We start from the raw sequence: 16447 nt of genomic DNA, 5'->3' as shown, positions 1-16447 counted from the left end.
ACGCTTAATTTAGCGTTTCGTTTGGTTTTTTGCAAAGTAATGTCATCTTGGCTAGGCCTCCAGGTCGGGAACGGAAGCTGAGTGGGGTTTATTTATAGAATACTTACTTGCAGTAAAATAAGGTACCTATTGGATGAAGTAAATGACACAATCAATGACAAAAAACTATATATTATTTAAGCAAAATAATCAGCAAAACAAGAATGATTTATTTTTAAATGACTAATTCGTTTGACGTTTATAAATTGACGCCGTAATAATATGACGTTTTAGTTATTATTTTTTCTCAAAATTGTTTTTACTCATAGTATAAAACAACGTTATGAAAAAAAATTCAGTGTGGTGCACACCTATTATGGCAGAACTGCGACCCCCCACAAAGACGAACTGTTACCTGAAAAGCAGTTTAGGTTAGGTTAGAACTGCGACTCCCGCAAAAATGAATTGTTGCCAGAAATGCAGGTTAGGTTAGAACTGCTACCCCCACAAACACAAAGATGAACTGTTGTCAGAAATGCAGGTTTGCTTAGGCTTGATATTATGAATAAAACTATCAAGAAGTGAATATTGGGTAACTTACGCATTAGCAGTACCTATAAGTTTTAGGATATTCGAATTTAGGCTATACGAGTTATGCGTATAGAAGGATTCGACATAAGACATGAATGACTTTAACCTGTAGCCTACAGGTTAAAGTCATCAGTCTACAGGCTGTAGGACGAAAATCTCTTAGACAAGACAAGTTTATGTGGTGCATTAAAATTAGGATAATCAATTTATTCGGTCAATGGTTATGCCAAACATTATTATGCCAATACTCATTATGCGAAGTGAATATAGACAAGAAAAAATTATGCGTTCCAATTAATATAGACCCAAGTATTAATCCGCTTAAATTTTACTTCTTAGCGTGTTCTTTTGGTTCCTCCTCGAATGTAACAAAAGACAAAAACAGAACGTGTGCTATAAATAATATAATTAGCTAGAAATAAGTTACAAATAGAAATAACATATCCCATATCTGTTCCAAATTGGTAATAATGTTGATCCCAAGGTACAATCTAGTCTCACTACTGTTTATTTTCGTCTTCATATCCTTGTTTTGTCTTCACCGTCTCAGCCTTACCTGTAAAAGTTAGTTTTATTAACTATACATTACATTATAATTGCCACCAATAAGAAACGGTGGGTAGTCAAGCATAAAAATCAACAGATAGTACTTTCCAGATCATGTAGAAGAATTGTGTTAAGTTAGGTGTTTCGTTAAACTGTATAATTAATAAAATGTTATTAATGGAAGAGCGTAGCCTTCTGGCTTTGTTTCTTTTTTAAACCTATTGTGTAACCAATAAATGATTTTTCATTTCATTTTCACTTTTCAGTAATTAAGAAATCCGGCCTATGACTGTCACTTCTGGGGCTATTAGTGGATGTGCTACAATAATAAAAACCGCATATCTACATATCTACATCGACGATTTTTGGTACACAGGTAGGTAGTTTAGACCAAATCATTTAATTTCTCCGCTAATTCCTAAAAATCCTTCTCATAGGGGGGAGTTATGACTTCATCAATTTTTTTATGGGATTGGATTTTTCTTCTTCCAAAACCTATCGTGTGAGGTCTCAAGTGAGACGTTTCTAAAAATATACTACACTATCAACTTTTAGCCACGTACTTCCCAGAAATTAAAAAAAAACTTTTCGGGTTTCATTCTTAGGGAGAGTCCTAGAGTTCGTAAGTAAAAAATGAAAATCTATCGATAATCAATGAAATCGCTTAGTGTTGCGCAGTTCGAATCCCTTTTAACATAATCCCGATAACAGTCGCACTCGCGCAGCTCAGCTCAGTGCTCCCAAATGCCTCCCTAAAGCCAACATGGACCAGCCTTGGCTGGATATGGGAGGCAGTAAAAGAGCTTGACCGGTGTGGGTGTCAGTCTCCATGCAGGACAAACCACTGCCTATGCAGACGGAACAGACTACCTTGCACGCCAGCCTGCAAGATTTGCCATGGAGAGTGCAGTAGTAACACAAGGTGAGCTTCCACTCTATTTTCTTTGCCTCAGTTAGTGTAATTTTGTGTTGTTTACAACCCATTGAAGACGAGTAACAAAGACAATAAATTAAAAATCATTCAAAAAGGTTTATTTTTTGTATGTAAATAGGTTCCTTGTATGAGGACTACCCTTAGAATTAAACTTAAAGAACTTGGTATGTTCTGAAAATATTATAATTATATATATTTTTTTTTTGGGAACACGTGGCTAAAAGGTAATATTGTAGTATAGTTTCGCTTGATACCGCACACGATAGGTTTTGGAAAAAGAAAAATCTAATCCCATACAAAAATTGATGAAGTAATCACTCCCGTATGGGGGGGATTTTTAGGAACTAGCGGAGAAATTAAAGGTAAAGTCTAAAATACCTACCTGTGCATGTACCAAGCGGCTTCGATGTAGATATATATTCGGCAATTTTAGATATACCTAGGTCAAAAATTAAAAACCTTAACAAAATAGTTTTAGTTATTATTTTACAAATTGCTTCATTTAACGTTTTATATGAGGATATGACAAGACGTTTGGCGTGTGTTTTGGAAAAAATCACCGAGCCACATCTCACCTGGGGGAGCCCAAAGTTGGCATGTTTCGAAAATGTTTTTTAGATTTTTGGGTAACAGGTTTCTATAAGGTTACATTGTAGTAGAATTGCCTCATAATTCTCTTTCATTTGATATCCCACACGATAGGTTTTGAAAAAAATAAATTCAAATCCCATACAAAAATTTTATGACGCCATTACTCCCCCTCTAAGGTGGGGATTTTTAGGAACTAGTGGAAAAAATAAATGTTTTGGTCTCAAGTACCCGTGTACTAAAATCGTCGATGTAGATATGTATACGGCAAAGTAGCTTTTTCCGTTGTAGCACATCCATTATATGTAATTATTGTTGCACACTGAAATTTTAGTTAATCACCTATCAAAATAATGAAAAACAACTTACTTCCTCCTATCGCCAATTTTATAAATATAGAAAAGGGAGAATCTATCAGCACGGTGACTATGAAAGCGATTACAAACGCTGACACGAAGTCAGATAGAAATCGCAGGAACTGCAAAAAAACCAATTACAATCCATTAAGAACTTATTTCTTAATATTTTTGTAACATTTGCATCTTTTTATATCGTTGATTTGGTTTGAAATATCTCTATAAAAATCCTTAGACTATTCGCTATGTGCACGACTGTCAAGCAACCTAGTGTCCGCAAGTCTAGGGGAAAACGTCAATTCACTACGTCTTATAAAACGACTCCAAAACTATAAACTACTGAACGGATTTTCATACGACTTTCATCTAGCAATAGAGTGTTTCTTGAGGAAGGCTTATAATAATAAATTCTTTATTTCAAGTTTAAAAACTCATACAATACAATTAAATAAATAAAACAATAATAGAAAATTAAACATAAATTGAAGCAGATGCTAGACAGATCCTTAGGTATATAACTTGTTAAGGTTTTGTGTAAATTGGTTGAAATATATCGATGTTGTTGTAAAAAATCACGCTGGCTAGAAGCTTTAATCGAAAACACTGCCTAATCCGTTTGAGCTACAACAACAACACAATGTATGGTGGGGTTGTTTCTGATTCATAGGTCTACAATACAGTCCGCGATGTTAAATGTCTATCTTTTAAGGATAACTTACTATACCCATTTTTGACTTCTAGAAAAATGTCACGTAATATGTGGCATTTGCAAAGCTATTTATATGGATACATTATTAACAATTATCAAATTAAATACGTTAGTTATATTAAGCATTTCATACAGATTACAATGGTTTCTTACACCATATAATTTAAATGAATATTTCATGAGAAATCGTAAATCAAAGTTTCATTTCGAGCCATGTAACTTGTACGAAATGTTAAAGGCGCTATCCGCAGTTAGTTCAAATTTTTACCACCTTTTGCGCTGGGATCGCTTTACTTACCCCCGCCATGCACTTCGCACGGTCCCATGTAATCCATAAATTTTATTTGACCATTAATACATTAGCATTAAAAAGGCTTTTTATATACTGTAGAATATTTTAATATTGATAACATATTTGTAAAGCTATTTAGAGTAAATACCACTATGAGAATATTTGAACTCGCAGATTTTGAGTGTTAATATTGTGTATTAAACTCAAATACCTAAGCAGCAATCAAGATCAATCAATCTAAGATGAACAAGAATTTTGCCTATATGAAAGTTCAAGGAAAAAACGATAAATCGATGGATTGTAATATACCACACATGCTGTTCAGGAAATAGATTAATTCGATCTACGCTTGTTATTTCGTACAATTTATATAAACAATGTTTTTTAGATCTATTGGCTAAGTGCGAAGTGCATGGTGGGGATAAGTAAAGCGATCGCAGCGCATGCGGTGGTAAAAAATTGGAACTAACCGAGGATAGCGTCTTTAACATTTCGTACAAGTTATATGGCTCGAAATGGAACTATAATTTACGATTACTCCGGAAATATTCATTTAAATTGTGCGGTGTAAGGGACCATTGTAATCGGTATAAAACGCTAAACAAAACTAACGTATTTTATTAATACTGTATCCGTGTAAATGGCTTCGCAAATGCCATATATTATGTGATCTTTTTCTAGAAGTTAAGAGTAGGAATAGTAGGTTATCCTTAAAAGATTGATATTCAACATAGCGGATTTTGTTGTAGACCCAAAGAGAGACAACCCCACCATAGATTATGTTGTTATAGCTCAAACAGATTACGCAGCGTTTTCGATTAAAGCTCCTAGTCAGCGTGATTTCATATTTCAACCAATTTACACAAAACCTTAATAAAACATTCCTAAAGAATCACTCCATTGATAGATGAAAGTTGTAACTTGTATGAAAATCCGTTCAGTAGTTTTTAGTTTCGGAGTAGTTTTATAAGATGTAGTGAATGAACGTTTTTCCCTATATTTGGGGATGCTAGGTTGCGTAACAGTTGTGTACAAAGTGATATTACTAGAACTATAACTGCAAATTAATCATAGGGGAACTTCCTTGAAATTAAAAAACATTGCGTGTTAAGTTTTATTTGTCGGATCTTTTTTTGTTTTTTCTTTGTATGAAATGCATGCCTTTAAGTGATTGTTGCACTTAGAATATCACTAAAAGTGCTTGTATGTATTATTTTCTTTCTGTGCTGGTGTAAACAGTTGTTGGTAAACCAAACAAAAAAAAATAAAAAAAAGTTAAGTTCGCATACTTTTGGAAATTAAATTAAAAAAGATAAAAAAAACTAAGCGAAATAAACAGTTATTCAAAACTTACAAAGCGTTCTACGGAGAAGTGGCTCGCCGACACAGAAGTACTATTAACGATCATCATTATGGGATAGTGGAATATGTACATCGCGTAAGAAAGCCGAGATGGTAGCTTCCACATACGGAGCGACAGGAACCAGTTGATAGGACCTGCGTAGTACCAGCAAATATAAATTTAATTGTATCACATTTAATTCATGTATGTCATCGGCAATCTGTATAATTCAGGTCGTATTATATACAATGCTAAGTCTGGGCAATGTATGAAATAAGGAAATTTAAGTGACAAAAGCCAAGATAGGTGCGACGGCGTCTTATTTTACACATTGCCGGTTGCACTGTTGGTATTGTATAGAATAGGTACCCAGGCAAAGTATAAAATGAATAATATTGCATACATTATCTAAACGTTTAAGGTATTCAATTCCTAGATATTGTATACCATACCAAATTATACAGATTACAACATTAGAAAAAAAAAGTAAGTTAATTTTTTAATTAAAATACGATTTGAGACAAAGTCCAACATTATTAGAGCAGATAAGATTATACTCGAATACTCAAGGTACAGACAGACGGTCCAAGGTTCTTATTGGCGGGTGCGATAGAACTTAGTCAGAAACTCGGTGAAGGCGACAATGATGATGTCGCCCCAGAGCGATTTGGCGATGATTCTGTACCTTTATACGATATAAAAAAAACACCGCCAAAAGGTAGAAAGAAGTCTGTAATTCAATTTAATTCAATTCAATAATTTATTTCACTCATAATAAGACCATATCATTTGTTAGTAATACAATAAAATATTAGTAAAAGACAGATTCAAATAAAAATAAAAAAACATTTTTTTTACATAACTATTCATGTTATGTAAAAAAAAAAAAATTTTAGACTACCGCTGCACGTGCAATAGCATCCAATGGTGCTGGAACGGGCAGTCTAACCTCTCGGCTAGCACACGTACCAGACTGTTGGAGCTCCCGCGCAACCGCCGCATCAGTGAGGCACTACGCTTACGCATTATGGCCTGAAAGCCATCGGTTCAAGCCTCCGCGAACATACCTGATGCACTGCAGTAGCGCGGCAGTCCCAACAGTACCCTAAACGCATTATTGTATTGTACTGTCAAGGTATTGAGAGTACTCTGCGTGTATCTTACCCACAGGCTGCACGTATACAAACTCTGGCAGTAGGCCTTAAACAATGTAATCTTAACTTCTTTCGTACAGCGTGCAAACCTGCGAGCAAGCATATTACAACGCTCAGCCATGGAACGTCTCTCCCTTTCCATGTCCATGCCATCCGATCCTCTCTTCCCATCCGATCCTATAAAAAGAGTGGTTTTTAAGAAAAAAGTCACTCAACCGATCTTGTTCAAAATATTTTTTGTGGAAAGTATTTATTACATTATTTACTTATTTAAACTTAAATGCACATATTTTTGATATAACCGCAAACGTAAACTAGACGTAGGTTTTAATGCTATCAAACGATTCTGTGAGTTTTTTAATTTAGTCTAGGTTTTAAATCGATTTTAATTTTAGTTTTTATTTTAATTCTTATTATAAATGTTATATGTATATGGATCAATGTTGTCTGTAGTAAATAATTTTATTTATCTTATACCTTTAAACGAGCAATTCTTGTATATATATATATTTCTGTGATCTCGGAAACGGCTCTAACGATTTCGCAGAAATTTGGTATATGGGGGTTTTTGGGGGTATACAATCGATTTAGATTAGTCTTATGTTTGGAAAAACGCGTGTTTTCGAGTTTTCATGCGTTTTTCTTTCGACGCAGGATATGGTCGCTAATTTCGTGCTACCGGCCACTGTCCGTCTGGTCCAGCGGGTTAAGACGCGGACGGCTAGATACGAGTGTTACGGGTTCGAATCTCGCCCGGTGGCTAACTTTTGTTTTTTTTTTATATGTTCAAGTTTATATATAATTTTTTAATTTTTATTGTTTTAGACAAGTTTAATTTAGTAAAAAAAATGAAGTTAAGATTATCACCTATACACCACCATATTACAATAAATTAGTTATAACCGAGCAAAGCTCGGTCGCCCAGGTACTTATTATTATTAACTACCATAATTAATTTTTGATTTTTTCTTTATAGCGGCAATGTATTTCGTACATCATAGGCACCCGTGACAGTTCTGACGTCGCGTCATTAAATGCGACGTTTTGCGTTAAAACAAAGTAGTGATATATTGTGCTTGCTGAATTATTTTATATAGGAAAATAAAAGTCGTCTGTTTTGTATAAAACCTATGAAAGTGTGTTCATTAAAGTCTAAACTAACTAGTCTTTCGTTATGCGGTTGTATGAAAAATATACGCTGTATTTTATACGGCCGGTTGGAAGATAGAGGGGGTCGGGGGAGGAGGGATTGGAACATTATTTTCGATTCTTGAAGCGATTATTTTTAAAAGGATTTACTTCATCAAAAAACTTTAGAAACCTTAAAATATAATTATATTATAAATATATATACAAGTGGGGCACTTCATATCTGTAATTAAATGTGTTTTTATTTATTTATTTAATCTTTATTGCACAAAAGAAAACCTTATAGTACAAAAGGCGGACTTAATGCCATGAGGCATTCTCTACCAGTGAACCTTTAGGCAAAGCAGAGAGATTGTGGGCGGTGCTACTTCAACAACAACAACCAAATATAATACAATAACATACCATACATACATAAATATACAGTTACGTTTTTGTTTTCAGTAAATATCAACATCATTTGATAAGTCTTTAAAAATATGGTTTACTACGGCTACCACCAGTTTGACACTGACATATTCGCTAACGTTTATACTGATATACCTATATGTTCTAAATTTCATTCAAAGGACAATGGGCACTTTTGTATGGGGAGTGTCCCATGGATGTATACTGTTGAGACATATGTCGTTTTAAAGCTCTTAATCGTAGTATTATTTTAATGTATGGCACCAACCTTGGACCACTTGCAGGGACCGAGCTATATAAAAAAAGAAGTTGCGCATATAAGCAGTTATATTTCCTTATACGCGGGATATAAAAAGTTTTAGCGTATTTTATTCGAAAGAATATAAAAAATGCTTTATGTTTTTTGTATCAACACCAATGATAAAGTATTTAAAGGGACACAATGTACAGTTTTAAAAAATCGTCATTCTAAAAATTACTTGATACACAGCGAAATAAGAGTGTATACAAATGCCATGTATATCATGTGAAAAGTATTTTTATAAGCTATTTTTCGTATAATATAACTGGGGTCAAATCGTTGCAGGGACCAAAATAAAACCATTTAATGAGTTAATTAATTGTAGTTAATTACGCCTTAACTTTTCTACTCAACGCCAGATGTCGCTCTAAAGCAAAATTCTACTTGACGTAAAACATTTATACATAGCGGTAATCTCGTCAGTCTTACTCCATCATTTTAAAAAGTATAGACTAGTTTATGGATTTCTAAAGTTATGTCAAGATGACTCTGAATGTAATATTGTCAACAATAATTGTCAAAACACGCAATTTAAAATATTCAACATTGTAATTACAAAATAGTATATTTCTAATACGCTATAATTTTCTCCAATCGAAAGGCACTCCATTCCATTGATCTCAGAGAGTAAGCTCCTTGATGATCTTCACTATTCATGGGGTAGGTAAGATAAAAGTATTATTTTTTCTCGTATAGCTGCTATATAGCGTTCGACTCCATGGAAAATAAAGGCTCCAAATTATATAAAAATATAGCATATATACAAAGTGTAATTTAGATAGTATTCCAGAAAAAAATGCGCCAATGTAAATGCTGAAAAGTTTCCCATCGTATTGTCGAACAAATTCATATCTACTTCTGATCTACGCGACCTTAGAAGTTTGGATTGTCCTACCTAATCATTTTACATTTTATTGTTTTCAGAACAAGAATTATTTTACTTCTCACTGTCTATGTAAGAGGACTTAGAGCGGATTCATACTTTACTATACGTGTCGTGTCGAATGATAGTCCCTATGTCAGTTTCTCCAATTCTATTTTGCGTAGGATAAGTTAAAAAAATAATTAAAAATATGTGTTACCGTATTTTTATTCGTGAAATGTTACCTATATTTCTAAGTTAATGATTGTACTATACTTCCAAAAATATGTCTGACAAACATTTTACATGAAAGCCATTTTTCCATGTAAAAATGAACTGTGACCTGATTGGGACCATCTTCTGAATTTATGATAATTTATTCATATTTTAATGTACTCGGGTAATATTGCAGACATTATATCAGCACCAAATAAATGCTGTGAACCAGATATAATAATATATTAAGTGGCGAATAACGTTTCCAAATCGCATTTTCGTTTGACATATTTTTCTTTTTTTTTGCTCTTTTTTTCACGACCGGTTTGGCCTAGTAAGTCGATGATCCTGGGTTTGAATCCCGGTAAGAGCATTTATTTGTGTGATGAGCACAGATATTTGTTCCTGAGTCATGGATGTTTTCTATGTATTTAAGTATTTGTATATTATATATTATTATGTCGTTGTATGAGTACCCACAAAACAAGCCTTCTCGGCTTGCCGTGGGACTCAGTCAATTTGTGTAAGAATGTCCCTATAATATTTATTTATTGTTATTATTATTGTATGTCCGGTAACAGAACTCCCCAGGAGCACTCGGGTGTGTAAGGTCGCTACTCCCCAACTTATTATAATTGTTATTACTTTCAGCATTTTTAAGTTGTTCATCGGACACTGAGGCCATTGAAGTTTCAAGCTGGCGGCATCAAAATGGAGTACCTAGGTACTGTTTCAAATAAATGGGTGGTAAGTAAGTACATTTGGTGAAGTGGAACTGCTGATGTTGATCAGAAACGGAACTCTTCAACGCGCGTGATTTGTCTTCTTTGTTAAGTTTGTAGCGAGTAAGTTTCAAGTACCAAGGTTTTTAGGAACCTTTGTGTCAAGGTAAAGGTCTGACGATGGGTTCCATGAGGAAGCGAGGGAACACCTCAAATCTTATAGGCATATAGTCATTTTGGATTTTCATCAATACCTTAAGCTTTTTCATTCCCACTAGTGGCATTTAATGAAGTGGAACTACTGATGTTGACCAAAACGGAACTATTGAACGCGCGAGATTTTTCTTCTTTGTTTTTTTTTTATGATATAAGAGGCAAACTAGCAGACGTCACACCTGATGGTAAGCGATTACCGCCGCCCATGGACACCTGCTAAACCATAGGGGTTGTAAGTTCGGTGCTGGCCTTTAAGATTGGAATACGCTGTTTTCTTAAAGTTTTAAATGTCGTATTGGTCCGGAAATACCGCAGGTGACAGATCATTTCATAGTTTAGCTGTATGCGGCAGGAAGTTTCTAGAGAAATGCACAGTTGAGGACTGCCAACCATCTAAGTGGTGAAAATAAAAATGTTGTAGCGTAGAGCGATGACGAAAAGAGGCGGCAAGGATTAATCCGAGCAATTCGATGGAACACTCGCCGTAATAGATTTGTCCTGATAAGTTTGTAGAAAGTAAGGTTGTTAAGAAACATCTGTGTCTAGATCCAGGTCTGATAGATACCTCAAACCTTATAGAAATACATATAGTTTTTTTTGGATTTACATCAATAACTTTGGGCGTTTTATTAAAAAAAAGCTACATTTAATCAAGTGGAACTGCTGATGTGTTCCAGAACGGAACTTTTCAACGCACACGTTTTGTATTCTTTATTAAGCTTGTAGTGAGTAAGGTTCTTAAGGTGTACTTAATACATCAATGTCCAGTTCTGATGATGGGTTTCATGAAGAATCGAGGGAATTCCTAAAATCTTTTAGGCATACATGTAATAATTTCTGGGATTTTATTCACATATCAAGCATTATTATTAAAAAAGTGTCATTTGACTAAAAGTAACAGCTGATGTTGACCAGAATGGAACTCGCCAACTCGCGCGCGATTTGTTTTATTAGTTAAGTTTTTAGCAAGTAAGTTTTAAGTATTAAGGTTTTTAGGAACATTTGTGTCAAGGTAAAGGTCTGATGATGGGTCCCATGAAGAATCGAGGGAATTTCTTAAATGCTATAGGCATATATGTAGTACTTATTGGATTTTCATCAACATATTATCAACTTTTATTCACAAAAGTGACATTTAATGATGTGGAACTACTGATGTTGACCAGAACGGAACTCCAACGCGTGCAATTTTTCTTCGTTAAGTTTGTACCAAGTAAGGTTCTTGAGAAACATTTTTGTCAAAGTACAGTTCTGATGATGGGTTTCATGAAGAATCGAGGGAATTCCTAAAATCTTATAGGCATACATGTAATAATTTCTGGGATTTTATTTACATATCAAGCATTTTTATTAAAAAATTGTCATTTGACTAAGTGTAACAGCTGATGTTGACCAGAATGGAACTCGCCAACTCGCGCGCGATTTGTTTTATTAGTTAAGTTTGTAGCAAGTAAGTTTTAAGTACTAAGGTTTTTAGGAACATTCGTGTCAAGGTAAAGGTCTGATGATGGGTCCCATGAAGAATCGAGGGAATTTCTTAAATGTTATAGGTATATATATATAGTACTTATTGGATTTTCATCAACATATTATCAAGTTTTATTCACAAAAGTGACATTTGATGATGTGGAACTACTGATGTTGACCAAAACGGAACTCCAACGCGCGCAATTTTTCTTCGTTGTTAAGTTTGTAGCGAGTAAGGTTCTCAAGAAACATTTTTGTCGAAGTACAGTTCTGATGATGTGTTTCATGAGAAAGCGACGGAACTCCTCATTCTCCTCAATTTTTATAGGTATATAGTAATTTTGGATTTTCATCAATATCTTTAGCTTTTTTTATTCACATTAGTGGCATTTGATGAAGTGGAACTAGTGATGTTGACTAAAACGGAACTCTTCAACGCGTGAGATTTTATTCTTTTTTTGTTTGTTGTGATATAAGAGGCAAACTAGCAGACGAATCAACTGATGGTAAGCAATTACCGCTGGCCATGGACATCTGTTACACCATAGGGATTGTAAGTGCGGTGCCGGCATTTAAGATAGGAATACGCTCTTCTTTCCTTAAAGTTTTAAAGATCGTATTGGGCCGGAAATACCGCATGCGACAGATCATTTCATAGTTTAGCTGTATGAGGCAGGAAGTTTCTAGAGAAATGCACAGTTGAGGATTGCCAACCATCTAAGTGGTGAAGATATAAATGATGTAGCGTAAAGCGGCGACGGAAAGAGGCGGCAGAGATTAATCCGAACAATTCCTCGGAACTTTTAAGTTTGTAGAAAGTAAGGTTCTTAAGAAATATCTGTACTAGACACCAGTGTCTAGTGTCTAGGTCTGATGATGGACACCTCAAACCTTATAGAAATACATATAGTTTTTTTTTTCATCAATATCTCTAGGTGTTTTATTTAAAAAAAGTTATATTTGATCAAGTGGAACTGCTGATGTTGTCCAGAACGGAACTTTTCAACGCACGCGTTTTGTATTCTTTATTAAGCTTGTAGCGAGTAACGTTCTTAAGGTGTATTTATATCAATGTTCAGTTCTGATGATGGGTTTCATAAATAATCGAGGGAATTCCTGACATCTTATAATTTCTGGATTTTTATTTACATATGGCTGGCCAAAATGGAACTCGCCAATTCGCGCGCGATATGTTTTATTTGTTTATTTTGTAGCAAGTAAAGTTCTTGAAGACATTTGTGTCATAAGGTCTAGTTCTGAGGATGGGTTCCATGAGAAATCGAAGAAATTCCTCAAATCTTATAGGCATACAATACATACAGTAATGTTTGGATTCTCGTCAACATATCAAGCATTTTTATTTAAACAAGTTAGTGATATTGACCAGAACGGAACTGCTGTGACTAGCCATATGCCTATTGCGTAATATTAGCCTCAGTTTTGTATCAAAACACATAGAATAATAACGAAATACCTTACAAATACTATAGTCCTCTTCGTTTGCATTTTTCGTTCATGATTTCACCCTTTATTCTAACAATTACATCTTGATGGACACGTTTCCATATTTCACCACTCGTGATTTCGTTTAAATACGTAACACACAGTAAATATTCATTATTTTGTTTTAAAATAATGCGCGAAATAGTAATGATTAATCGAAGATAACCTAAAATGGGGAATAATATCACTGACATTGACATTGACAGTTCATTCTGTTGTGCTGAACAACTGGTAAGATTTGCGAAGCCAAAAACTATTCCTAAATCTATTAGTTTCTTTTAAAAGAATATTTGTATTCGTACATGCAATTATTGGTGTAATAAAAACATTGACTTACCTATTTGATAATAAACGTGAAGTATTACAATACAGATGTTCCTTACAGGAAACAAAACTATAAGGTCTGAAAGTAAATAATAATGCTTGCATATTCATGCTTGACAGGTTTTGGAACGTACCCTTTTATCATTGTTTTGGTCTACTTAAACTGACTACTAAGCGACTGCTGTCACTGTGTGCGTAAATGACATTGTGTGAGTAAACGTCATTGAAAATATCTCCGTCTTTCTTTGAGCCTTGTGTGCGATAGGGACACAGTTGACAACCGGTGTTAATGTGAACGTTATTGTATAGGGCGTATGGTTTGGTAAACAAGATGAAACTTATGATCTTTCGCCATGAATCGTATGTCACTACGTGCCACGAGGAGAGCAACCTCCTTCTGAATTCTGGTACCCTGGTACTTTTAGATTGACAATTGTCTTATTTAAGTCTAAGTCCCTACTATGTATCTAATATGTCCCCAGTAGCTACTATGTATCCATTGTGTATCCAGTAGCTACTAGGTATCCAGTGTGTCCCCGTTATGTCCCCATTGTGTCGCTAGTAAAGGCATATAAAAGGGCCGGTGAGAGCAGTCGGGATTCATTCATTCTTTGACCATCGGACTAGCAGTATCTCTGGCTTTGGGTAAGTGAAGTTTCTCTACTATTCTTTCTATTTGTTTGTGTTTGCTGGGAATTATCCTGGTAAATTTAAACTTGTAGGATTGTGTCTGTGTTTGGTTTTGCGATTTCATCGTAATGCTAAACTTGGGCTATGGTGGAGATACTTTACTTCCTTATTTGTGTTACTATATTGTGATTTTTCTGTTAGCAAAATCTAACTTCGTTATTTACTATCTTTCTATGGTATTAGTTTGATATTTTATAAAGCCAGATCACTGTTTGGACTAACAGTTTGTCCATCTAAGCGGTTTCTCCCTAACGGTGCCAAACTGAAGCCGTTTAGAAGTCTTTAGCTCCAAGTTGAGAGGACTTGGCGTCTCTTCTTTACCAACATAAGAGGCGAGCATACTCTCCCTAGTCTCAAAGTCCAGCTGTTAGATGAATGTGAGGGCATCACGTGCGTGCCATTGGGAGTAATCCCTACTCACTGAAGTCTGCAGTAATTGAGGCTAGGTCTCTTATTAAATATATTTATATATTTCGGTGCTCTGGTTCGTGCTTGTGCTGGTTGCAGGGAAAACTTCTGTCGTGATTGATACCAAACACAAACAAAGTCTTAGTCATGGCAGCGTTTCCCATGTGGCTAGTACGGGTGTGGGCTAGGTTGCCGATGTTTTTATATACATGCTAGGGCGGTCTATTCTCATCCACCGTGCCCACGTGGCGATGAGGAGGGGGCCAATCACACAGACACTAGGGTTTGCTATACCTCGGTTTTGTCGGCCGAAAGCTTACAGCTTAGACTTAGGGATACACTTGTGTATGTTCCAAACCACTAGATCAATGGTAAGTACGATCTGTGATCTGGACATACTAGATTAGGGACTAAGGGCAGGAATAGGGTAGAGTCACACACACTGTTATAGGGTCTCTCTTAGGTTTGGTCTAGAGATTTGATTAGTTGGTGTATATTTCTCTTTTAAAGGTTCTAATGACGTGAAGTTATGGTTTTATATCTTGAACTAATGCTAATATTGAGTGGAATACTGGTAATGGAGTCCAATTACCTAAATCTTCCAGACTGTTACTACCCTGAGTGGAAAATCGAAGGTTACCTGTAACATCTTATATCTATTTATTCTCATTTCTGGGCTTTTAGTGTAGGGACGAAGTACTGAGTATTGCGCTCAGGTTCTAAGGTATTTACAAAATCAATTCTTAAATATCAAGCTGGGTTTAGGAACACAGCCTATTCTGGGATTGAGGAATGGTTTGTTTTAGAGACCCTTTGGCAGGCGAGCGCAGTCCATTGGAATCTTTGAGTGGAATAATGCTCATCTTGATATTTCGATATCATAAAGTACAATAATACTTGTACTTCGTTTATACATTTGAAAGGCCTGGGAATTCAGCCTACCTTTAGCTATGGGGACTGGGTAATGGCTTAGTAGCCTTAGCTTTTGGATATGAGAAAGGATAAGTAAATGGTGGTCTGACGAATACTTATCGCTTCTTTTCGTCAGCCTCTAGGTTTGCATAGGTTTCGAAGCGTTGGTCATAGCCCGTCTGGCTAATAAGGTAGGAGTAGGTGGCCCGATTGATATTGCTAATCGGAGTAAGAGTCTTCAGACCTGCATCTAGCATTAGAGGCAGCACGTGTGATATATTCATACCTCGTTTAGAAGATGATAGGATTGATAGGTAATAATATTTAATCTGATTATAATAGTGTGTAAATGGGCTTATCCCAGGAGTGCTGCTTCAATGTTACCCCGAAGACTTAATAGGAGTAGCAGGATTATACCAAAAATATTTTTATATTTATATCATCATATACGCTGCAATACTATTTTTATATTTATTTTATCTTACATGCTGCAATATTTTTCTAATGAATTATCTAATAAAATTATATTTTACATTACATTAAAAATCACATTGACGTTTCTGTAACTTAAGGCTACACCCGACGCCAACGACTCGCGCGTATGGGCGGAGCCTATACCCTTAACCGGGACATTGCTATTAACTTTTAGTTTATTATACCTATATTTCTTTCCTACTCATAAGGTGTCATACTTAATATAAAAATGGTTCAGAGTATCTTAGTTTTACGGTGTTTCGCAGGAGGTGGAATCTTAACATAATATCCTTTAAATAATTTC

The 16447-nt window shown here is 35.1% G+C and overlaps 1 protein-coding gene across 1 annotated transcript in view; it reads right to left on the bottom strand.

Annotated features, from left to right (window-relative positions):
- Positions 1-959: 959 nt before the first annotated feature.
- LOC133534613 (nose resistant to fluoxetine protein 6-like) overlaps positions 960-16447 on the bottom strand; it is a 66959-nt gene continuing 51471 nt past the window's right edge. The window contains exons 11-13 of the mRNA XM_061873812.1: positions 5350-5492; positions 3008-3116; positions 960-1126 (exon numbers count right to left, since the gene is read on the bottom strand). Coding sequence (XP_061729796.1) covers positions 1071-1126; positions 3008-3116; positions 5350-5492 — 308 coding nt within the window. The 3' untranslated portion in view covers positions 960-1070. The remainder of the gene's footprint in view (positions 1127-3007; positions 3117-5349; positions 5493-16447) is intronic.

This window comes from Cydia pomonella, chromosome 2 (assembly GCF_033807575.1).
Source record: "Cydia pomonella isolate Wapato2018A chromosome 2, ilCydPomo1, whole genome shotgun sequence".
NCBI lineage: Eukaryota > Metazoa > Arthropoda > Insecta > Lepidoptera > Tortricidae > Cydia > Cydia pomonella.
The sequence above is the reverse complement of the archived record's forward strand: the minus strand, read 5'-3'. Positions and strand labels throughout refer to the sequence as shown.